Source organism: Buteo buteo, chromosome 9, assembly GCF_964188355.1.
Source record: "Buteo buteo chromosome 9, bButBut1.hap1.1, whole genome shotgun sequence".
Classification (NCBI taxonomy): domain Eukaryota; kingdom Metazoa; phylum Chordata; class Aves; order Accipitriformes; family Accipitridae; genus Buteo; species Buteo buteo.
Genome location: NC_134179.1, coordinates 32,145,789 through 32,171,493, shown reverse-complemented (window position 1 = coordinate 32,171,493; position 25,705 = coordinate 32,145,789). Strand labels below are relative to the sequence as shown.

The following is a 25,705-nucleotide window of genomic DNA, read 5'->3' as shown; positions in this document are numbered from 1 at the left end:
TTCATAGGTAGATGATCCTTTGTTGATCTAGTCAGGAAAGACACTTAGTCATGACTACATGGCTGTAAGAGATCAAGGGCATGGGAGCCCAGGTGGTCAATTCACTGGGGCGGCTGAGGAGAAAGGGCTTGAAGAAGAGTGGACAGATCCTGCAGGTCACCAACTGGTTGCATAGCTGGTGTCAACAACAGGGATTCAACTTTTATGATCATGGAACCTGCTCTGAGGATTGAGGATGGCTAGGAAGAGATGGGATCAACCTCATCAAGTGGGGTGAAAGCATAATTTCCACAGGCTGGCTAACCTAGTGAGGGAGCTTTAAACCAGGAATGACAGGGAAGGGAGATGATGACCCACAATCAAGTGAGGAAGGTGGTAGACTGAGCTGGCAAGAAACAGAGTTCACTGGGATGCAGATAGGAGAGATGTTGTAATCAACACAACGTAGCAGTAGGAGACCCCCCCAAGCGTGTGTATGCACATAAATACAGAAGTACCTACAGGACAGCGTGATGGGGAGAGCTACATACATTTTCTTTGAAATCAGTGCAACTGGGTGCTCTCTGTGCCACCAATGCTCCCTCATGGCAAAGCAAGCCAATAGCCTCCTGGGCTGCATTAAGAAAAGCATTACTGGCAGCTAGAGGTAGGTGATCCTTCCTCACTGCTCAGCCATGCTGAAGCAAATCTGGAGTGCTGTGTCCAGTTCTGAGCTCCACAGTACAAGATAGAAATGTACGTACTGGAGTGCGTCCAGCAAAGGGCCTTAAAGATGACTAATGGTCTGGAGCATCTCTCATATGAGGAGAGGCTGGGAAGACCCAGATCTGATCAGTGTGTTTAAATATCTGATGGTGGGGGAAAGTAAAGAAGACAGAGCAAGATTCTTCTCAGTCACAGGATAAGAGGCTGTGGAGTCTCAATCCTTGGAGAAACTGAAAACACAACAAGATATGGTCCTGAGCAAGCTGCTGTAGGTGGCCCTGCTCTAAGCAGGGGCATTGAACTAGATGATCTCCAGACAGCCTACCCAACTTCAGCAGTTCTGGTATTCTGTGAGTAACTGTAGCTGAAAACCACTTTAAATTAGATTTTTGGTGTTTGGGTTTGGTTTGGGGTTTGTTTTCTTTTTTAATTTATATATGTCCTACCCCGTATTTTTTGCAAATATTTGACAAAGATGACTTTTAAATCTTGAACTTACTTTAAAACTTTTGAATGCATTTTAGTCAGCAATTGATCTAAACCTCTGGTCTAACACGCTTATATCAATAAAGAAACAAAGGGCTCTTTATAGTATACTCCAGGAACAGCAAGATGTAATACCACCCATCGACTGTAGTCTATAAAGTTCTTCAGGGTGTGTCATTTGAAAGCCAGTGTTCAGGGAGAAATGGGATGAGTAAAAGATGTTGCTACCTCTGAATTACTTTGCTACCATCCTTAGTAATTAAGGCTCACGAACAAGTCAATTTTTTTAAAAAAAGCACACAGAAAACAACACAACAGAACCACTAGAGAACAAGCCTTGTATTTTTAATTTCTCTGTTTCTGAAGCTCTCACCTTCACGCCCACCTACTGCTTACTGATTGGTGTGACCGTATGAGTCTAAGTATTGTAATCAAATCACCCATTTTTTAAAGCAAAATGCTATTTAACCTCATAAGTACTAACACAGAACAATAAATAAGCTAGGCATTTCTCTTCATCAGCAGGCCTTGCATTTGATACTGTGGTTTAGTTCACTTGTAATAGTCTCTTATTTTCTCTTTGCTTCCTGTTCTTTGGAGATTGCTGCTTTGTTCTAGAGCTAAGGCAGCTAATTTTTTTTCAGATTTTATTTTTTTTCTGCTTACTTTTCCTCTAATCTTTTCCACAATCTCCACAGTTACTGGTTAAATGCAGGATGGTCTGAAGTAAAATTTCACTGCTAATAACCATTTCCTCATCTTTTAATTATTGATAAAGCATAGCATTGTAGAAAAGGGGAAATCCTCAGTTAAAGTAGCCCTCCAATGCCTACCTGGAAGTCTTTAAGACATCCCAATGCATGGTCTTGATTTGGTCTTAAAACCTTCGAGATGGAGCTTTCCTGACACTCTGCTTCCTTAAGCTGTTCTAGTGCATCACTTTAAATAGGAGTAGAAAGTGTTTATCAATGTCTGTTAATAGAACTAATGTATATACAACACATTAATGTATATAAAAATCATCTCTTGTCTTGAAGACAGGCACCACCTATGCATAAAGCCTGCAATAATATTCTAATGGATAGAACATAAAAAAATGTTAAATAGTTTGACAATTCTTTAGTGCTTCAGAAATAGTACAGGATATAATGGTTCTGCTCTGTCTTTTACCTATCCCCAGTCTTCCTGAATTTCCTCTCTTATTTGGCTTTATTTTAACATCTCTCATTTGGTGTGTGAATTAGCTACCACTTTTGGTTCAGAGCTAGCTCAAGGAGCAACCAAAAGAGACATCAGAAAAGATTAGCAAACCTCAGAGGATGGTGGACTGGTAGTTTTGTCAGTACTGGAAGAGGTAGGAATTACCTATTTGAGCCTCACTCTCAATCCTAATTTTTGCTTTGTTGCCATAGAAGAGAGCGAGCTGTGCTGCGTGGAAACTGCTGCTGCGCATGGGCAACCACTTTTTTCAACCTGTTTTGGGGAAGTGATGATGCCAACAGAGTAACTCAAAGGGCAGGTTATGTGAAAAGGTATGAACATAACCGCCCAGCTCAGCAGAGGAAAAGAGCGCCTTGCTCTTAGAGGTCCCTCCTGCTCCTGCCTCTTTTCCTCCTTCAAAATTATGTTTGGAACTGATATTTCAGTTTTATTTCTTATTTGGCAAATGTCTGTTTCAAGAAACTCTTGAAGGGAAAAAAGCTTGATTCCATGTTGAATTATGCTAATTCCAGTCCAGTACTTCTCCAATTGCCCAGCTGTGAGTGATTCTCAGACTGTGATTCATGCATTGACACTAATGGCACATATTTTTGAGTAAGTAGCCAAAAATATTCGATTTGTTTAAACAACAATTGCTGCAACAGTGTTGTAAATCAATTGAAAAAGATTTTAGTGAACTACCCCTCAGCCCCCAAAAAGAAGCAAAAAAAAGAAAGCAAAAGTAATACTTCAAGGTAACTTTCTGAAAAATATACGTGCTCTCACTTTAGGTTTCCTCACTCCGAATATGTGTCCTTGCCTCTGGATGGATAGGCATTCTTCCTTGCCTATGCCATGACTCAATAAGCTAATGAATTAGAAATAAATCCTAACCAAATATAATGGAAATATGAGAATGAGATGTAAGGAAGATAAAATGCTGAGAAGATATGCATTGAGAATGAATATACTATAATGAATAGAAAAGATTGTACTCCTTCCAAACCTTTCCCCAAAATACAATCCAAGCTTAAACCGATGAAGAGATTTTGAACTATGAGAAACTTAGGTTAACTTTTAAATTTTATTTTTGCTTCTCTATTTTATGTTCTGTGCCAGATTTATGCATAAACTAAAGCCAAAGGGCTGTAATATGGTGATGGAATTTTTTTACCGCTGCATTAGTACATCAAACCTTATTTGTATGATTTAAGGATTGCTTTTATTCTTCACTCAGGTGCTGACTGCATGTTTGGATTCTTGCTTAAAAAGCTCCACACCAGTAATAAATCCTTGCATCTAATTGCACCCTCTGAAACTAAACTCTTTCAGGAACTTCTCCAAGAATTTACTTTAGAAACAAAAATATTGGTTGCAGATCATTTTGTCCAACCTGCTTCTTGAAGCAAGACCATTGCCAACACCAGCTTAGGCCAGCTGTGACTTTGTCTAGCTTTCTTGAAAGTCTCTAAGGATGGAGACCACAGCCTTTCTCAGGACCCGTTTCAGGGTTGCGCCACCTTCAGACAATCGAGGCCGAACCTTCCAAGCTGTAGTTTACAGCAGTTCCCTTTTGATTTACCATTCACTGCTGAGAAGACCTGGGTTTTACCCTGTTTGTAATGTCCCTTCAAGCAGTTGTAGACTGCAGTTTTGTCTGTGCCCCCCCCCCCCATACTTTGCTTCTTTCTCACCAGACTGAACAGATCTAGTCACTCAACCCCTCCTTGTAGGCCGTGTGCTGCTTGCCTCTGATCATCTCCACAGCAGGAGGAGGCATCCAACATCCTTCTTGAGCTGAGATGCCTGAAACTGGACACAGGCACAGCCTCAGCAGGACCAAGTAGAGGTGGGGGGAAAGTAATTTCTCTTGTTAGGAAGAATGTGGCCAGAACAACATAATTTGCATGCAGTTTGCCTTATCCAAAAAGCGAGAATGCTTTTGGCTTGTATTTTTTTTTTTTTGGTTTCATTTTCCAGGAAGGCTGCTGCTCAGCCCAGTGTTTTTCCAACCTGTGCTGATGCACAGGTTTTTTTGGCCCTGGGTGCAGAATTTTGTACTTCTTGTTGAACTTTGTGAGGTTTCTGTTGGTTCACTCCTCCAGGGTCCCTCTAGCAGTGAGGTGGTTCTATGTAGTGTATCAACCTCCCCCCAGCCCCAGCTTAGTATCATCCACAAATTTGAAGATGAACCTTTTATCACCATCCAGATTATTGATAAATATATTAAACAGCATTGGCTTCAGAGTCAACCTCTGGAGTACTTACTACCTACCACAAACCAGGCATTGAGCCATTACTGCTACACTTGGGGCCTGGTGATCCAGCCTATCTAAGTGATAGATAGTAGCCTAATGAATACATTGACCAACTACTTCAGCACGTTGCAGCGAACCCCATTGGCTACAAAGATTGGAATTACTCTCCAGAGTAATTACTAATTCTCCAAGTAATTCCCTAACCTGTCAGTATGCTTCTGTTGGCTTTACCAGTGAAATATAACACACACAAAAAAGAAAAGCTGTTGAGTGTTTCAGTCTATTCCATTTAGTCAGTCACCAAGTTTTCTCCCCCATTTGTCAAATCTTCTTTCTCACTGAAATTCTATTTGTTGCTGCTATACTTGTAAAATCCCTTCTTGTCACCCTCTGTGTCCCTCACTAGTTTCAGGTGTAAATGCTCAAACAGTGCTTTGGCACTCTTCCTTTGCTGCCTGCTTTTATTTCTATTTATTATATCAACTTTGCCTCTTAGTTCATTAAGGGGCTCCTTGCATAGCCAAGTGGATCTTCTGTTGAAATACTTGGTCTTCCTCTACAATGGGATGGGCTTGTTCCTGAGCTGTCAATAAGTTTTCCTTAAAATATTGTCTAGTTCCCTTGACACTTTTCCCCACCATGTCACCAAGAATAATCTGCCTAGTAATTCCCTAAATAACTGCAGTCTGTTCTTCTGAAACCCAGAGTCATAGTTCCCTTGTCTGCATTCCCAGCCTACCTCTGGATCCTGAGCTCAATCACACCTCATGGTTGCTGCAGCCAAATTTCCTACCTGTGGCCACATTCACGAACAATTTCTTATTGTTTGTAAGGAGCGGATCAATACAGCATTGCCCTTGGTTGGCCGCTGTGCTGTTTGTATCGGGAAGTTATCATCAACAAAGTCCAGAAACTCCCCGGATTACTTGCACAATGCTATGTTGACCTTCCAGCCAACGATTGTTGGCTATCCATATAGAAAATCCTCCACAAGACTGTAGACCAGTGATTGGGAGACTTCAATGAGTTATTTAGAGAAACATTTACCAACTTTATACTCTTGGTCAGACAGTTTGTAATAATCCCCACCCCCAGTCATCAGTGTTAATTTCTCCTCTGACCTATACACAGAGTCTCCTGACATACGTGGTTCTGGTTTCTTATGGTCTGTGCAATCAAGGTCTCCCTTTATGTAGAGCTCAAGTTCTTATCCTTTTCTTCCACACTTGTCCTTTCTAATCAAGTTGTACCCATCCATGACCATTCTCCAATCATGTATGCTATCTGATCTGATCTGTACACTATCCTACCAAGCCTCTGTGTTTTCAGTCTCATCACAGCTGGCTGACTGTGTATAGACTTCCAGTTCTCCTTCTGTGTTAGAGCACAGGTGTTTGAGTTAAGTCTGTGAATACCCTTCCTTCTAAATGGGGATATGAAAGTTGTCCCTGCAGCTTTCTCTCAGTCATGCCTCCCCTGTTTCCTAACCTACCTTTTGGCTTAGGAACACAAGACAAGCCTTGTTTAGAGGCTTCCTCACCAACTTATTAAGTCCGTTTGTGAAGATGACCTTCCCTCTCCTAGTCTGGTGGATCCCATCTGTTCTTGGCACTACCTTGTCATCAAATGAAGTACTGTGATCAAAGAAGCCAGAGACACAACAAATACACAGTCAGGATTTGCTTTGATGGGTGCATCTGTGCCTAATTGGGCTTTTCCTTTTGAATGGAAAGTTTGATGAAAACATCCCGAGTCCCTGTTCCCCTCACCTAAACACTCTTCACTGGTAATGTTTACTTCTCTGTCGTTTGTTCCTGTGTTTCTGTAAAAGACACTCCTGATATCTAGGGTTTTCCCAAGACTTAAATAAAATCTAGGTTCTTATTCCTACGTACAGCATTCAAGGAGGAGAGGACTGAGTTAGTAAAAGAGAACTGAGTCATGAATCACTTGTCACATACAAGTCCATGGGATGGGCTGCATCCAAGAGTGTTGGATGATGTTATTGCAAGGCTGTTCTCTATCATCTTTAAGAGGCTGTGGAGACCAGGAGAGGTCCTCAATTACTGGTGAAAGGCATATGTTGCACCCACCTCCAAAAGAAGAAACAGGCTGGGAACTACAGGTTGGCCAGTCAGCATCACTTCTATCATGAGGAAAATCATAGAGCGAGTTCTCTTGGAAGTTGTTTATGCAAACAGGAAGGAGAAGATGATGAGTGTGAATTAGTATAGATTTAGGGTATATTGTGCTTGACCAACTTAATTGCCTTCTATGATAAAATGACTAGGTCTCTTGTTAATGATTCACACTCTACGTTGATACTAGTTACAGTTGGAGTTCCTCAGGGGTCTATCCTCGGACACGTCCTGTTAAATGTTTTTGTCCGTGACCTGGAGGGGGAGATGGAGCACACTGTCTTCAAATCTGCAGGTGACACCAGAGTAGGGGGTGCAGTTGATATGTTCGAGGGCAGAGATGCCATACAGGTGGAACTAGACAGGCTGGAGGAATGGGCTGACAGGAACCTCATGAAATTCAGCCAGGAGAAATGCAAAGTCCTGCACCTGTGATGGACTTAAGCCACTGCTACTGTTCAAGCTGGGGCCTAACTAGCTGGAGGAACAGCTCTGCTGGAAAGGACCTGGGGTGCCGGTGAACAGCAATCTGTGCGTGCGCCAGTACTGCAACATGGCAGCAATGAAGGTCAACAGTATCTGGGGCTGTATCAGTGGTAGCGTAGGCAGTAGAGCAAGGGAAGCGATTATTCCACTTTTATCTGGTACTCATTAGACCACACCTGGAATACCACATCCAGCTTTGTGCCCCTCGTTACAGGAAAGATATTAAGAAACTTCAGTAAACCTAGTGGAGAGCCACCAAGGTGGGAGCACATGCCTTGTGGCTGAAAGAAGTGGATTTGTTCAGCCTGGAGAAGAGATGGCTTTTGAGCATGCCTAACCTAAATTCTGCAAGGAGATTAGCAAGGCTCTTCATTAAGATGCCCAATGGGAGACTGAGAACAAGAGTCATAAATTGTAGCAGAGGAGGTTCTGACTGGATATAGGGGAGAAGAAAACATGATGATGAAAATAATTAAGCTGAGAGAGGTTGTGCAGTCTCCATCCTTGGAGGTTTTCAAGACCAGACTTGCATAAAGCCTTGAGTGGGCTGACCCGGCTTTGAGTGGGAGGTTGGACTAAACATATCCTGAGTTGCCTTCCAGTCTGGATGATGCTGTGATTCTGTAGACTTAGTGAAGTTAATGCACATGGTACTTTTATGCAGTAACTTAAGACCTTTAAGTCGCATGCTTTAACTTTCCTAAACATTTCCCAATAACCAAGCATTAAGTATTCTGACAATATACTCTGATGCTTTGCAGTAAACAAGCTTTTATTGTTTTGTTTTCAGTAAACTGAGAGTACACAGAGACAACAGCATGATGGTGGGATAAGGATAATTTTCAAATCTATTGCTTAATTTGTCCTCCAGGAAAGTTATCTAGGCCTTCCTAGATAGGCCTTCCTATCAGCTGAGCATATAGCTGTGAAGATGTGATAATACTATCAGCTTATGTTAGAAAGTTAGAAGGCAATTCAGGAGAACTGGAGATTCCTATTGCAGATAGTTTTTGTTGGTTAACAAAGAAAATCAGTATTGTAGCCTAGATAATAACAAGATTTGATTAGAAGCCTGCAGTTCAAATATACTAAGCTCCTGCAGTTCCCACTGATTTCAGCGAAGATGGATCTGCTGCCTAACTCTGAAAACAAAGCAGAATTTTTTAAATTGTTGCTTGCACACATGAATACCTAGAGCTAGGTATCTAACTTCATCTGAAATACTTAACTCTGCCTAAAGAGATACCCTTCTTTTTCTTATGGAGTAGCCTAATATTTCACATCAGTAGGTAGGAAAGCAAATGAGATTAGAAAGTATCTAGAATCTCTTAATTAATTTACATAATTTTTATTTATCATCTACCATACGAGTTCAGTTGGTGGGAAATAGACACACATGGAGATTTAGGCACATGGACTATGTATGTATTGCAGGACTAGAGATTTTTGTCCAGAGGTCGTACTTGTCAGCAAGAGGATCTTGATTGGAATATTGATCTTGTAAGCTACAGTCCATTGAACTATTTTTGTAAAAACTACCACCTGGGGATTATTCTTACTTGGTACCAAAACATCTTTTCCATCTTATGAGTCTCCACAAGGCACTTTAAAAGGTCTCGTTTTACAAATAACTTACTATTTCTTTTTAAATTGTGGTCTCGGCTATGCAAATTTTGCAATTTGTTCAGACTGTGTAATATTTTGAATTGTTTTGAATACTGGCTGGCAGCAGTTTGATGTGTTTTAGGAAGCAAGTAAATGTCTTAGCTAGACATGAAGATGTGGGGGTTTTTTAAATACATGTCATTTGCCATATGATCCACTGAAACTTTTTTTTTCTGTGTAATCCTGAAATTATAAATACTTAAGCTAAACTTTATTGGGGTACTATATAAGCTAATGCAAAACTGTTAAAAGCTTTTAGTCCTCTGAAACTGTGCTTAACTCTATATATACAAGCTTAATCTTTCTCTAGTTATAGGCAAAAGTATTGTATCAGAAGCAGTGGAACTTGTCCCACTGTAAAAATTCGTGTTTGTTTTACTTCCATAGGATTTAAATTTTAGCACACTGAACAGATTTTGAGGTAATAGTAATAGTTCATATTCTCATGCCTTGTTTTGAATGCCTGATTTTTGTTTGGTTTTTATTTGACAGTGGTGCTACTAAATACTACTTTGCCTTCGTTTATTTAATTGATGTCCAAACAGAGGAGGAATATACTTGGATCCAACCAGTTCAGTTTTTCAGCATTGTTTTGCCTAAGCAGGATTCATCAGGGCAGTAAGGTGGTTGTTGCTGAAGAGCTCTCTGCATCCAGCACTGAACAGTGTAACTGATTGGTCATCAAATCATTGAAAACTCCCCATCTGAGTTCAGATTCAGCCTTCAGGCAAAAGAGACAGAACTGTGAATTTCAGGAAAGCCATGTTCGGATATACCAGGCTGAGATCAGTCCTTTAGTTCAGCTCATCGGTCAGGGCATTGTAAATGAGGGTGCAAAAGGCATCACACACTTTACGTGGAACATACCATTGAGTCTGCCTGCTTGCTAATCTTAAGACTTAGACTTTTACCCATGACCTTTTACATTGCACTTGTTACCACCGTCTGTGGGAACCTAATATGTGAAATTATCAACGGTGCTGGTCATGCCTGAAAAGCTGCTAAAGATCCAGAAAAAGCCATAAAAGTTGCATTGCCAAAGTTGCAGCTTGTGACCGGGTGCCCGCCATGCAATGGAAATCAAGTTCTGAGTTAAGTGCTAGTGAAATGCATGGGGAGAATTAGGCACTTGTCAGGAGTGCTCAGCATGCAGCTGCCTGGTAGCCCATAGGGACCTGAGGTGAGAAGGAGCAAACCATCCTCCTTATCAAACATAGCTTTCCACTGTTTCCATTCCTAAGGCTGGATCACCTCTTTCCCACAGAAAAGTTAGAGAATGTGTGCTGTTGTAAAAGTGACTGGAAAGCTTGCTTAGGACCCCATGTTTTCAAATATTACTGCATTTTAACCAAGACCCTACTGGCTGTTTTAAGGGAGTATCTCTCACTTTGTTTTCTTGATATTGTTCTGCTTTGTTTAAATATCTCTGAAAGCAGATGAAATAGCTTCTGTCATATGCTATAGTCACTGGTTCGTAGGCACTGGGCTGGGAAAAAGGGGATGTAGATTTAAGTTCAAGCCCCAAATTTAACTGAATAGGGATTTGAACTTGAAAGGAGATCGGTGTACAAATATTCACAGAGACACCCTCTCCTTCTTTGACTCAGTTTTAGGTTTAGACATGATTGAGAACTGCAAAGAATTTGCTCAAGCTGTAGTCAAAAAGGAAGATGACTGTTTTGTCTGAGCGTCTGGTGTGGGTTTAGACATTAGCTACAGGGTCTCAACAGCATGGCTGCATCAGGACTGAGGCAGAGGTGTCTGTACTGGTAGTCAGCATCGTTATTGTCACAATGAGATTAGGAGAAGCTCAATCTGTGTTCACTTTACAAGTTACATCTGATCTTTTGAAATTTCTTTTGTATTTTCCTGTGGCAATGATCTTCAAAATTTTGTTCATAAAAGCCATATCTAAAAATTAGTATATTTTTAAACAGCAGATCTGATCACTCAAGTCTTGCATGTTAAAATTTCACTCAGGAAGTCCTAATAAAAGTAAAGGAGGTAGTTTTTGGTAAAAGGTAGCAATGTAAATTATCTAAAATTCCATAACCAGAAAATCTGTAGACTAAATTTTCATTAAAAATAATTACAGTCTGCATTAATCCTTGAGCTGCAGGTTGGGTGTGCAAGATGAAGATTACTGAGCGAGAATACTTAGTATTGTGAGCAGAGGGAGGTGGTTAATTGCCGTTACTAATGAACACTGAGGTTTCCCAAATTTTAGCTTTGTTTAATGCTGTAATGTAAAAAGTTATCTGCTTTGTGGAATGAAGTGATAGTTTTAATCAAACTCAGTCATACAGACAAGATTTTGGCCTCATAAGTCCCTCTTGAGCTCATGAATAAGCTTATTCTTTAAGGAGACTTTATGCTGATATAAGAAAAATGGGAGAAGCGTGTTGGAACACTACAGACTGCGAGGCCAGGTAGAAACAAGTACAAAACGTTAGGGAGGGAGAAATGCAAAGAACTGGCACTATTTCAGTTAAAGGGAAAAAAAAGGAAGAGGAAAGTAACACAAACAGAACACACAAAAAGCCCCCAGTCAAAATGTACATTTAAACAAATCTTTTCCTCAATGTAAAGCTTTGGTTGAATCAATCTATCTCGTATGTTCCACCACAGTAATGCCTTGGTGATGAGTTTATGAAATTGACATTTTGGGGAGAATATAGTATTTAATTATTTACTCGTTTTATATGGGATACTGAGAACTGTGCTTTTGTAATCACATGTACACCAAATGAACATAAAGTAGGAAGTCACGTGCTAGCTAGTGAACCGATGAAATCAAACTGGAGGGGAGTGATCCAGGGGGATGAAAAGCTCATGCTGCCATCAGGTTAAAGCTGTGAATATCTCCCCCTTGATGGTATTCACACAGGAATCAAGGGAAATGTGTAGAGGGCATGGTGGAAATCTTTGACATGCTGCTGGCTACTGCTGCTCGGTTTCGCATGATGAACCTTCAAGGGGAGGAATTTGTGTGCCTTAAGTCCATCATCCTGCTCAATTCCGGTAAGTGGCGTGCTTTGCTGTCACTCGGGTAATTGCGGTTGCTTCTGCACGTGACTGAATGCTGCTTGTTGTCGCTAATGATGTTTTCGTTTTGAGACAGCAGCAATCGAAAGGGGGCTGTCAACATAGATGCAGGCAGAACCACCAAGCAGGGATGGAAGCAGGCAAACCTGTTCAGTGGTGTAGGTGGCACTCAGCAAATTAATGGAGTAAAGTAGTTGATTCACTGTGTACAGCTGATGTGAAGGGCGACCAGAGCAGTGTTTTGAACAAGGTGCTGGCAGGTCTTAAACCTCAGATTACAAGACATTGAAGTAGCTGGAGCCACGCTTAGGGCATCCAAAGGCAATGCTTAGTTGTAAATCTACACCTTCCTTTTTTGACGATGGCAAAATAAAGGGAAATAATGGCAAAAATGTGTCTGAGTTTATCATGGTTTAGTTTATATCAAAATACAGGCATCTAAAACTCATGTCATCACCTTACACTTCCTTTATAGTTGATAAGTATTTTTGGGCTGTAAATCTCATTCTGAAGTACACTTCAAAAATAAGTGACCAGATAACAAGTGTAGCTATGGATATGAATATGTAAAGTTAGCTCACTTGAATTCTGCATGAGATTATTGAAATAAGCAAATTCAAGTTGAGGCATGTGACAGAAAATTTCTGTTGCACACCAGGGGATCGTTTTCTGCTTGAGATGAGAAAAAACTCCGGACAATTTATTTTTAAATGCAGAAATGAGGCCCCTGGTGCTCTCATAGAAATGATAGAGGTCTAAAATAATAATGTAGGCACCAAAGTCAGCATTTTAGACCCAATCTCTGCTAAGTTGTTACCTAATGACTAAAGATGCCAGAGTTTTCCAACCTTGAGAATTTACTCACTTGTTCTCCCCTTTTTCTGTTGGGTTTGAACTCGTAGCTGGTATCAACCTCTAGACAAAACACATGTGGAGAGCTGTATGTCCTTTTTATCTGGTGGTCTAACATATCACTTGCCCAAGTTGCATGAAATACAAATTCAGTTAATTCCCACCAAAAGCTAACTCTAAACACAGCAGACTTTTCTTTATTGATCAGGCACTTCTTCCTTTATGGAAACTTGGACCTGGTCTATGCAAAAAAAAAATCAAGCAAAATTATATATTTATCCAATGAAATATAAAATATTTCATTTATGTTCTGTGAGATATTGATGTGGCTCAGGTTTTGTTGTGATTGTCACCAGTTACCAAAATGTGACATCTGAGGCAAGCACCTGACATATTAGGAATGAAAGGCTATTGTTTTTATCTTGAATGCCAGGGTATGACAATTGTAATTACTGTTTGACATTATATTTTCCTTTTATTGTCCTGATAATTATAACAGAATATTTCAGAGAGATAAAAGTTCTTCCCAAACAGTGATGCTTCTCCAGATTTTTAGCTAATATGTTCAAATGTAGTTATTCTCTTAAATAAATTTACAATATGTAATTGGTTTATAGAAATATTGAATTAGAAAAAAATATATAAAATCGGAAGTTTGAATAAAACACATTAGATGTTCATGTCTTGAACATGAAGACTTCAAGTCATGCTGCTGAGAGTTTTTGTGCCACTACTGTGTTTAATATTGATCCAGAAAACTATATTTGTTATTTAGACAAAGCTCTGTCAGACATCACCAGCTATCCTTCATAAGCACGTCTTACTTTGTTAATGGGATTTTTTGTTTCAAGCTTTCCCGAAGGAAAAATTGTGGAAAAAAAAAGAAGCCAGTGAAGTCAGTAATAATCAGAGAGATGGACCACTGAGTGAGGCTAAGAGATATTAGATCTTCATTCCTTCAAGGTTCATATTCAGCAGGTTCAAATCAGTGGTGGTCTGTGTGGTAGAAGGACAGAGTTGTTCTGATGATCTGACGAGTGATCTGAATTGAGGTGTGGATTTTGTTTTTACATTAAATTAAAGTTTACAGCTGCTCAGAAGTCTGGCATTTTTACAACAGTCTTGACAATGATAGATCAGAGGGGATCATTGGGGTTGGGCTGTTACAGGTTCATAATGGATGCAATTTATACCATTGTTATGCAAAGTGTCATTTATTACTCTGGCTTGCATACTGCACTTATTACAGTATATCTGAGTACACTGTAAATTGAATGTGTATGTATGTATGGCGACAGTATGTATGTCTGTACTTGTAATTGCCTTTATGCATAAAGGTAATATTACATTTCAGGTTTTGCATTCCTATAACCAACTAATTTTATAACTGTCCGAAGAGTTAACTACTAGGTGGTGGGAATGTAGACATGAGTTTCTGACTTTCAGACCCTTTAGATGCCCCAATTAGGAAACTAGACTGCATTACAGAAATAGTAGCATAATTTGGGGTATGTGTAATAATTGTGTGTGTTGTTTGTCATAGATACTCTAAAATGTCTTCTGGAGATGCTTTCCTTCAGAGAATATTGCCAGCCTCCTTGGGCAAAGTGTTGGACGCACATGAAATATTAGGTGCTCTGAAGCCCATGGAGTACATGATGTATGAGAAGAGGCTGAGAGAGCTGGGTTTGTTCCTCCTGGAAAAGGGAAGGCTAAGGGAAGGTCTAACTGCAGTCCTCAGATCGCTGATGAACAGGTTATGGAGAAGCCAGGGCCAGACTCCTCTCAGAGGTGCAAGAGGAAAGGAGAAGCTGCAATGGAGACAAACCACAGCAAGGGGCATTCTGACTAGATGAACAGAACAAAAAATCTTCCCAGTAAGAGGTTAAGCAGTGGTACGGGTTGGCCAGAAAGATGGTAGGGTGTCCATCCTCAGAGATACTCAAAACTCAGGTGGACAAAGTTCTAGGCAGCTTGTCCCAGCCCTGAAGTTGCCGGTATTTGAGCAGGAGGTTGAACTAGATGACCTCCAAGCCTCCCTTAACCTGATTTTTTTCTGAGCTTGCACATGTAAATATACACAAAGAAACAGCAGATAAACACACAATGAATTTTTGGCCCTTTTGCTATTTGTATTATATATGCATACGATTAAATTAGCTGATCTCAAAATGATTTAAACAAGTGGGCTAATTAAACAAATTGGACTAATTATGCTACATTTCATATTTAAAAGCAGTCTGCATTTGCATTCTAAAGCTTTGTGTGGATTTAATTCACTGAGCATACACAAACATTTCTTTATTAAATCCTTGGACATCTGTTTTAGTCTCTTCACATGAGTTAGTGCAGTTTATTGCTTTTGTTGAACATTTATTTTCTCTTTTTTTTGCAACATCTTTCAAGGCTGTTTAATATCTTTACACTCCTTTTCCACGTGGTCTTGGGCAAAATGCAAGCGATTTTTTTTTTAGTTTCACTCAGTGCATGTGGAAAAGATAGAAGGTTTTGTTTACAAAGCAAAATATACGTTTACCCTACTTCCAAATTTTTCCTGAGATATCAAGGCGACAGCATGTCTGTAACAAGGACAGCATTGTCTCTAGCTACATAACATACAAGAGGGTGCCCCTCCAAAGCTGCAGCAATAAATCTTTTGACTAAAAGCAAAATTGTATTTCTGAAAAACACGTTCAGCTCAATAATAAAGGGCTGTTTCTTAACACTGGAAAATAAGTATTAGAGACATGAAAGGGCAACATGGTGCCAGATGTTTTACTTTTAAGTGTATCTGAAAAGAGGAGTGGTGCTATGTAGCAAAGCAACAGGCTTTCATTTTGGAGATGAAGATGTAGGTCACGTCTGCCTTAGCAGCTGATTTACCTAATTAGTTAGCTAGTTAGTCCATAGAGATGGAAAGACGTAGCTGATTTTATGCATCCTGTAGACCTCCTGATACATCATTCCATGTGACTGTTTGTTATTCTTTTCTCCTGATTTTTCCAGCTCCTGTTAAATGGTGCTTTTTATTTCTTTCTTTATTTTGGGGCTGGATGATTACATGAGTGCATGATACAGAGCTGAATTTGCTTATAGCTCAGCCTGGCTTGCTACAGATCCAGAACAATGGGGCATGGTGGAAGAGGAAGAGGAGCCTTGGGTATTGTTTTGTGAGCCTGAACTCTAAATGTAAAGATATTTTAAACTGGGGTTTATTGTGACAGAAAAGATGTAGAGGGCATTCTCCTCTACAGTAATATGCAAAAATATATCACTATATGTAGTGACATATATAAAATTATATCCCTATATGCCAACAGCTGGCACGGTAGCACTGCAGTCCCCAAGGGCCCCTGTTCTGTGGATAGCTTTGTGCTATGGGCACAGACCAATAGGCTTTACTAGTTAGCAGGGTGGTGCTTTTTCTGTTCTTGCTCTTATTATGTTTTACAATACCGACCTACAGAAAGAGCTGAAAACCCACCTGGTAGCTATTCAATTTAGGCTTGCTTTCAGCTTCAGAGCTTAGAAGGACCTTTGAGACTGTTAAATTTAATTTTGCTGAGACAATTTTCTGCACTCTTGTTCCAAAGCTCTGCTTGTGTGTGTATGTGTGTGATGGATAGCTGGCATTTCTTTTAGGGAAATTTCTGGTCATTGGCCTGGGTCAGGAGCAATCACTGGGGGGCAAGAAAGGAAAACCAAATGTCATTTTTCTTGGCAGTTATTGACTGGAAATTGCCTGAAGTCCTTAGATTTTGGGGGAGTGCTTTTTTGATTTATATTTTTTAATAGCTTCTGGACTAGACCTAGGTGAGAAACAACTCCTCTTAACAGTTTTTTTGTATTCTTTTTCTGGTTTCAAAGTTATGAAGCTAAGGGGTACTGCTACAAGGGCACAACAGCATCCTCTGGCTGAAGTAAGCTGCTCTGGAGGCACTGTGGGTTTATGAGGCTAATGTTTCCTTCTAATGGACTGTGATTTGTCAGTAATATTTAAGAATCTTGCCCCTACAGGTACCTGCTAAGCTATAAGTCCTGGTATTGTCAGTAGGCATATGTGAGGGTAGTTAAGAGTCATTCAGCTGAGAAAAGCCCAAGGAGCTCTTTCTCTTTGGTGAATTCATTTCAGTAAAAATAATAATAATCACAAAAAGCTTTGTCAGAAAAGAGGCCATTGTACTATATATCTATATCAAATTTGAAGCAATATTCATTACCAAAATTAAGGGCTCTGAGCGACAGTTTTCAGAAGTTGTGCTGTGTTTGAGTTATTCTTTTGCTTTTTTAAAAGCAGTCTCTCTCTCTCACTTGTGCTCTCTCTCAGAGACACTCATTCACAAACATTCACAAACACAAATTTGCATTTCTTTTTAGTACAGAAGACCCAAAGCCATAAAACCTACTTGTAGGTTACAAATCCAATGGTATAGCCCCCAGGCTGCAAACAGTACAAACAAGCTAGAGTATGTCTGTGTATGTGTGCATGTTAGTGTGTGTGTGTCTTTTTTCTTCGTATCACTAACTGTATTGCATATTGTGCTATATATGACACTTTAAAGAAAAGCAAAATGAAAAGTAATTCTAGAAACCAATTTTTTCCAAGGACAAAATCCAAATTTCTTCTTGCTTCTGTGAGCTGATGCAGAAGGGCCAAAGCACAGGATTTGTCAAGTACGTTATAGACACAGGGCAGTGAACACACCGGGCAGTGAACACACCATGATCAAGCCAGTTTGATTGTATTACCGTACATCCATCTTAAGCTTTTGCTGCCTCAGGACTGGATTAGAGTAATACGACCTGTTTAGAGTTATTGGCTCAAACCAGAAGATTAACTGGTGCCGAATGCAACAGCTGCCTTTTGGCAGCACAGTGCTGTTGTGACCTGACTCACATTGGCTGTGTGTTGTCGTCCAGAACAAATTCAAGATAAAACCTTGCAGAATAGGTTAGAATTTCCCATTTAGAAAGCTGATGTGCTTCATGCACCCCAAAATTACTACTGGCAAAAGCTCTTATGCCTGAGTTACAGTGATTATAGGAGATATAGAGGGGACGTTCGAAAGTTCCTTCTGGTCCAAAGCTTGAGGCTGCTCACTTCCAGGAGTAAGAAATGCAAGATGGCTGAATTTACACAGGTAGCAACGTGTAGCAGGTAGCACTGGACATGGATATTAAAGGAGAGTCGGGTTTGCAGGTGAAGCAGCACACCTTTCAAGGCTCTTGCTCGGTTGGGAGGGTTTTTTTGAGGCGAGTGTGTGTAAACAAACCCCGGTTTTGTTTACATGATTTGTGGTAACATAATATTCAGTTCTAGACTAACTAGCAAATCACCCCAAATCAAACATTAAACAGCAGAGAAAATGGCAAAAACTGCCAAAGGCCTGGGCTGGTCAGTAAGTATTGCAGAGCTCTCAAGGGGCAACAGCATCTCCTCAAGGTTTTGGAGTCGAGGAAGAGAGGAGTGCAGCCTGAAGGTAGGTCCAGCTGCTGGCTGTGGGTGTCATCCACCTCCTGGCCCAGACCTTGGATGGACCCAGGCAGGGAAGAGGCATCGCCTTCCTCCTCCTGCTTTGCCCACAGGGACTGAACCCAAGCTCCAGGGTCATTCAAAGCAGTGACCTGGCTGGCAAGCAGGAGGGTTAGCACACAGTCAGCTCCCGTGGTTTAACACAGCTGAAGAGGTCAGCCACGAGGCATAACTTGGGCGTCTGACTCCATCAAAGTAATTTTTGTCTGTGGTTTGTTTGTTTTCTTTCCCCTTCCTACTCCAGGTGTGTACACTTTTCTTTCCAGCACCTTGAAATCTCTGGAAGAGAGAGACTATATCCACCGTGTTCTGGACAAAATCACAGACACTCTGATACACTTAATGGCTAAGTCGGGTCTTTCTCTGCAGCAGCAGCACAGGCGACTGGCTCAGCTCCTCCTCATCCTCTCTCACATCAGACATATGAGGTGAGAGCAAGCACGCAGTCAGCCCTCCTGCACCGGTCCCATGCAAGGGAGGTTTCGCAAACGCACACACACACTTTTCCTTCACAGGTGCAAAATGTGTAGAGCTGTTACAAAAACAAACAAACAGAAGTCAACTTTCCATAAGGATGTATGGAATGTGTGCAAAACAGTACATTGGATTATGGTGTGAAAGGAGTAAACTTTTTCACCATCTGTTTCTTCTAGTTTTCTTTTCCTTTGCTTCTTGTTTTGATAGCACTGGAAGCAGTATCTACTTGTAATGTTACGTGCATCTGGTATTCTGTTTGAAAAGTACCAAGCAGAATACTAATGTTGCAGCAGCCTAGTTCTGCAAATTTTAGTCGTCTCCTATAAGATAAGGTTTAATAAAACTGTGTTATGTAGCCCCTTTTCACAAGTGGCTTGATTGCAAATCACTTTAGAAAAGAGATTAGGATCATTATGTGTATTTTATGAGTGAGGATAAATTCGGATCTACTGAATCCCAACCTAGAGGACTGTGCCCTTTGCTAATTAGAGGTGAGGTGTCTGAGGTGCTCCGTTAGCCACAGCAATGGTTCTCCCAAATGTAATTACCTCTTAAGGTAGCTGCTCAGTGGCTGGAGTGTTTACAACATGACAAGTCTATACAAAGATACAGTATAGATTTTGTTTTTATGAAGGGACAAGAGATGTTGTTACACAGATTTTAATTTTCATTATTTCAGTTAATAAAATTACAATTAGGGTAAGCACGACATCATAGCTACTAAAGCTGAAATGTGCAGATTTTACCTCCTGGGCTGATATACAGGTCTTCAGGAAAAAGTCAAGGGATGTGTTAGTGTGGGTTTTTTACTTGTGTCTTTTTGTGGAGTTTTTTTGTCTTCATGTTAATCATCCTTTTTTTTTTTCCCTAAGAAGAATTTGTACAATTAAGGAAGTTCCAGATTCACAGTGAAGTTAATTATTGTTTCCATAGTTTTGTGAATGGATCCTATTACAAGTGAGCATTTACTAACAAAGTGGCTGAGGCTATTTTCTAGGAAAAGAATCTGATATTTTAGGCCTTGTTATGGGAAAGCCAAGATTCATCTCATCCACTTATTCACAGTGCCTAAATTAGGAGTCCATGTGCTCTACGCTACCTTTTAGGCAAAGGAGAGCAAAAAACCCACCTTGCTCATGGGCAGTCTGAAGCATTCTTTTGAAAGTGCCGCCTTCTGCTAACTGTAGCAGGAGTGTACAGCAACTGCACTGTTAAGTTAGTTGTTTTGTACAAGATGGAACTTACATGAACCTAACAAATATTATTAGGCGATAGCTTTTTCTTCCTATATCATATTTGGAAAGTAACTGTTGTTTTGTTACAACCCACAGCAACAAAGGAATGGAGCACCTGTACAATATGAAGTGTAAAAACGTAGTTCCACTCTATGATCTCTTGCTGGAGATGCTGGACGCTCACCGACTGCATGCCCCAGCAGCCAGGAGCGCTGCACCGGTGGAAGAGGAGAACCGGAGCCAGATGACAACTGCATCAGCCTCATCTCATTCCTTGCAGTCTTTTTATATAAACGGCAAAGAAGAGGAGAATGTGCAGAATACAATATAAACAGAAGTCAGCATATATAATGGTATGAGAAACCCAGCAGCGTACTACCTAACTCATGCTTCATTTCGTCTGTAGTGCCACCTAGGTAAACACTCCAATGACAACAGTCACCTGCATTTTCCATTTGAGTGTTTGTCAAGTGCTTGCCTAAATTGATTGCTTATCCTAAATGGAAGACATTTCATTGCTATTGACAGTCAGCAAGGATTGTCAGGCTAACTTGATTTAAAATTTGCAGTGATTTTATTTAATTTTGCATGTAAATTGGGTAAGTCCTAATCTAAACCAAACATTAATTTTACTATAAATTAGTAGGCCATACCACCCATGCATATTGGTATCTCCATGAGTGGTAGCCTTTGTTGATATTAACCTGAAATTCTGAGCTCGCTTAATCCTTTAGTTGCTTGAAACTTTGAAGCAGTTTGGTAGAGATTCTGGGTTACTTTTTTTTGCGGGGGGGAAGGAGGGGTAAATGGAAACTTGGTTGGCATTTTAGTGTGCCACAGTGAAACTGCACTGTTAGTGACCGCCTTGGTAGTTTAGGAAGATTCCTGCCTCTCTTCTTCCTACAGTAGAAAGGAACGCCTGTGAGAATAATACTGTTTTACCTTGCTGGTTTACGTCAGCAGACAACTCCCTCTCAAGATCATATGGACCAAACTTTTAGGTCCCCTTACCACATCCTCTAGCTGAATTGCATTGCCTGCATCCTATGTTGTCTGATCCTACAAAGCAAAATAGTTCTGTTGCTTGGCAGTGTGTAAATCAAGGGCAACATGGCAAACAGTGATAACATAGATAATTATTCTTAAATCAGACCAGATGATTAAAAAAATCATCAGGTCTTAAAAAACAAAAAACAAAACCCAAACAAACAAACAAACAAAAGTCTGCACACACATACATGATCCCTCACTATTTTATAAAACCCCACCGCTGTTCTTTGTTGCGCTACAAACCAAGGGGTGAGGATGCCAGTGCAAGACTGGCACAGCAGGGTGGGATGGTCCCATCCCACTCAGCAGAGTGTGGCCTAGCTGTGTATGGGAGGGCTGGCATCACAGTCAGAGCAATAGGCTTTGCATTGCCCTGGCTTTCTTTGGCTCTCATTGGGGCATACTCAGAAATCACTGTTAAAAACCAGCTCACCTGTGACACCAGAACTGGGCAATGAGCCTCAGACATGGTGAAGACTCTGGGACGGAATGGCTGGGAAGATAAATCTGGCTTTCTCCATGCACGTGTGTAACTGTTTTTCATAAGGATGAGTCAGATTCTTCAGACCAACTGTAAATATACAAGAGGTCCACTGACATCAAGAGTTTCAGCAAGACATGAAGCAGAGAGTCTGAAGAAATCCATACTATGAGCTATTCAATGCAGGACTTGGTGCTGCTCTTTGACTGCCTCTATGCCAGAAAATTAAACGTGTCAGGGAACGTTGCTGGGTACTGGAATGCGATTATTACACATGCCAGGGATATTTTATTAGTCTAATGATAAACTTTGCCTGTGCTATCTGTACTTCTGGTTTACAGGTGCAGTTTGGGAGCTAGCACAGACCAGGGACTATTCCAAAAGCTGGTTGGAAGTGACCACCCTGCCAGTAAGGACATTTCATAGTATGTCCGTGGGCTGCTCCAGAGCAGCTGGCCACAGTGCTAGAGAAGGGTTCAGGGATGATTCTTTTACTGCTATAGTTGAAACATTTATGTTAGATGATGTTGATTGGAATATCCTGTAGTAACTAAATATAGGAAATAGTGCAACTATTGCCATACAGGAGTGCCTATGTCTGATTATGCTCCCTGTTACTCAAGCAGAGTCTGTGCGCAGTGAGATCAAGTTACGTAGCAGTTGTGGAGGCAGCAGGGCATAAGACAAGTTTGTGCTGCAAGTCAAGGATTTGATTCTTTTGTGAATGTACATAATGTTGTCTATAACAGTTTTGTGTACATATCTGAGGATATGCGCAGTTTAAAAGTCTAAAGCTAGATGCTACTTATGTTTGAGAAGATTCCTCGAAAACCGTGCAAGCCTAAACATGTGAAGCAGTCACTGTAAGTTAATAGGCCTTTTATTGATGCATATTATAGTGTGATTTTTTTCTGAATGTGCTGAAGGATTTGTCTTTTTGTGTATTCAGTAAGAGTGTGTGTGTGTGCATGTGTGTGTGCAAATTTGGTACCTAAGGGCTTTTGGAGGGCTCTTAAATGCCTTGAAAGAAAATGCACATTTTGTTTTGTATAGTAGTTGGTTTTCAAATGTGTTAGAGAAATCATGAATGCCCTGAAATGAGTACAGGCTAAGATCTGAATGGAGCACAGGAATCCCTGTTGTTACTTGTGTGCTTACACCATCATCATTCACTCGTAGCCCAGTGCGCGTTAGAGCTGCTCTTTAAATACTGTATGTGAAACTCGGTGTTCTCTGCGACAGCACACACAGATCAAGCTCATAAGCTGCAAGGCAAATTGATTTAAATGAATGCCTCCCTTCCTACAGCCCAGAACAGTTCATTACATCGATTCAAGTGTAAATTTGGCCTAGAGGAAAAAAAAAAAAAGTTAATGGAGAGCAATTCACAACAGAGGGTCAGATTCTGATGCTACTTACATAGGGCAAGTACCACTATACTCTACAGATTTCCCAGTGAAGCTGGATAAGCATGATTTGAAGTGGTATGCAGCAGACAGAAGGGTATCATAACGTATCTTAGACCATAAGGAATAATCCGTCAGCTCACAGTCTTAATTATGAATGCTTTCCTATGCTCAGCCCTTGCAAGGAAGTCCTTTAGATTAAACCATGTTTAAATTCCTCCCATGTTTGTGGTGACAACAGTGAAGGTCACCCAAAAAGGAAAATCAGTGATTCCCAGTAATACATTCATTTACCTTGGAGCAGGTTCAGGATCTGTGTCATTAACTACTTCATGAGATTTTAATTGAAGCAGCACCTTAATGAATATAGTAACCTTCCCCTAGTTATCTATAGAGATGATTGTCCACATATCAGACAGCTGAATGTAGCTATTCAATTGATTAAACAAAGTCTATGATACAAAAATGGCAACATTTTTCACATGTAATTCTGAATTATGCTCTCATGTATGCAAACAATTGTGCCTGACATTTCGTAATTGTTATTTCAACAGGATGATATTTTATGTGTGTGTATATATATATATACATATATACTTTGTATTTGCAGCTGACAAACCAGTACTACCTGAATACCTGGTGCTGGATATTAAATAAAAATATACAGCATGTAAAAAAAAAGATTTGAAAGAAAACTATTCAAGGCAGCTAATTATGCTTTTACCAAAACATTCATAGTGATGTCTCTGGACAGCTAATGAAAGAATTATTTTATAATGTTTATATGTGGATTTAAATAAAAACCAACCAAAAAAACCCAAAAAAAACCCCCCAACATCAAAAAAACAAAAAACCCCCTAGAAACATACGTAATGTAATACCAGCATAAACCAAAGAGAAATAGACCAGATGAACTTGCTTTGCTTGAGAATATGGCTGTTACTGAATTATTACAAAACGCTTGGGAGGCAGGAGAGGAGATAGGGTGATGTGTAGAACTTAGTAGTGTCTGAGTTTCCAACAATATGTGAAAGCTACTCTGGTTTTAGTGGTTTGAGCCATGTCTCAGTGTTGCAGAATTTGTCTCAGGTAAAACTCCTAGTTGGGGCAGTAGGATTTGTACTTGGGTAAAATAATTTAATGAGAGTTTCTTGGTGTGTTTTTGTGGTAAAATTGCTATTAAGTTTCAGTGACATCTCTTGATTTTTCTCCTTCTGTACACTGAGGAGTTTAATAATTTAAAAATATAATTAAAGAAATAATCTGAACTGATGTCACAAGGATATTGCAAGGACTGTCAGCAGGTCACTGGACTTTAAATTGAAAAAAAAGAAAACCTAAACCACCACCTGCATCCAAGCCAGGGTTTGTATTGGAGCCTCCATCCATTCCAATTGATGCTGACTGATTCCTTAAGAGTTGTGCCAAATGTTTAAAATGAAACAAACTATCAGCAACGTAAAAATCCTGCCTCATTAGGGCCTTAGTCTTATCATAGGCTTTGGTAGGAACACAGCAAGCCTTGTGTATATAGTATCTTGCTTTAAAATTAGAATGCAACCCAGCCTAAATCTAATGGGATTTTGTATATAAGGTATTCTCAGTTGAACTTATGTGAGGTGCCTTTCTTACTTTGAATAAAGAGATGGCTATTTTCAATGCTATCTATAACCATAATATAGCTTTACAGATAGAAATTCAACACATGTAAAAAAAGAGTCATGTTAACGATGGTATTGTAATACAAACCAGTCCTTGCTGTCACCTGCAACTATAGCATAATCTCAAATTGACCTGATAATTTTAATTTAATATTTCCCTAATATTAATGTCCTACCCTTTCTACTTGCAATTCCCTTTCATCTTTCAAATGTAGATATCCTTATATTCTGAAAGTTGTTTTCAAAATGATTGTTGCCCATAAGGGTATTTGGTTTTGCACTGTCTTAAAAAAAACCCAAACCTGAAAAAAAAACTTTTGCATTCAAATGTGCCTAAACAAACAAACAAACAATTTAAAAAATGTATATGTTGCCATCTTGCAAATTAGTATGCTCTGTACTCCTGTGTGCCTCTAATCAGAAGACTGTTGCTTCAGAAAGCGCCCATCGGAAAATGAAGGGATAGACTGCTGGTCATGAGACTTGCATTAACAAGCCACTTTATGAATCACCTTATTGTATATACCATAAAACTAATGCTTTTGTGTGCACTATTTAGTCTGTCAATGGAAAGTCCTTTCTTTGGTATAGGCTCAGCTGCCGTAATGTATTTGTTCAAGTATTCTGTTCTTTCACTGATGCATATAAAATTATTGATGTCTGTCTGTGTTTTGGTGAGGTTTTTTTTCCTTTGTTTTACACTTAAAAAAGCTCTAAAAAAGTCTAAATGAAAAATATGGTATGCTACTTGATTGGTGCAAGATTTTTGTCAATGCATTTGATGTTGAAAATAAAGCATTAATGAGAGCACTTTGTTTTCTTAGTTATCTTTTGCATAGTTTTAAAAATATGCTTCTCTGCTTATTGTTTTCCAGTAGCCAGCAAAATGGCACACTATTTTTTAGAGAAATAGAATGTGCCTGTTTCTGTGCATCTAGGTGAAAACTGTTTCTTAATTAGTTTCTTCACCTTTCCCCAAATGCAACAGATAGTGGCCATATCTAGAGTCGACAATGTGTTAGGTCTA

General features: G+C 39.9%; 1 protein-coding gene across 1 annotated transcript in view; it reads left to right on the top strand.

The window, feature by feature from the left end:
• The window catches only part of ESR1 (estrogen receptor 1), a 192,718-nt gene extending 167,236 nt beyond the window's left edge, over positions 1 to 25,482 (top strand). Inside the window, exons 7-9 of the mRNA XM_075035976.1 lie at positions 11,826 to 11,959; positions 18,613 to 18,796; positions 20,177 to 25,482. Coding sequence (XP_074892077.1) covers positions 11,826 to 11,959; positions 18,613 to 18,796; positions 20,177 to 20,411 — 553 coding nt within the window. The 3' untranslated portion in view covers positions 20,412 to 25,482. The remainder of the gene's footprint in view (positions 1 to 11,825; positions 11,960 to 18,612; positions 18,797 to 20,176) is intronic.
• The last annotated feature ends 223 nt before the right edge of the window (positions 25,483 to 25,705 follow it).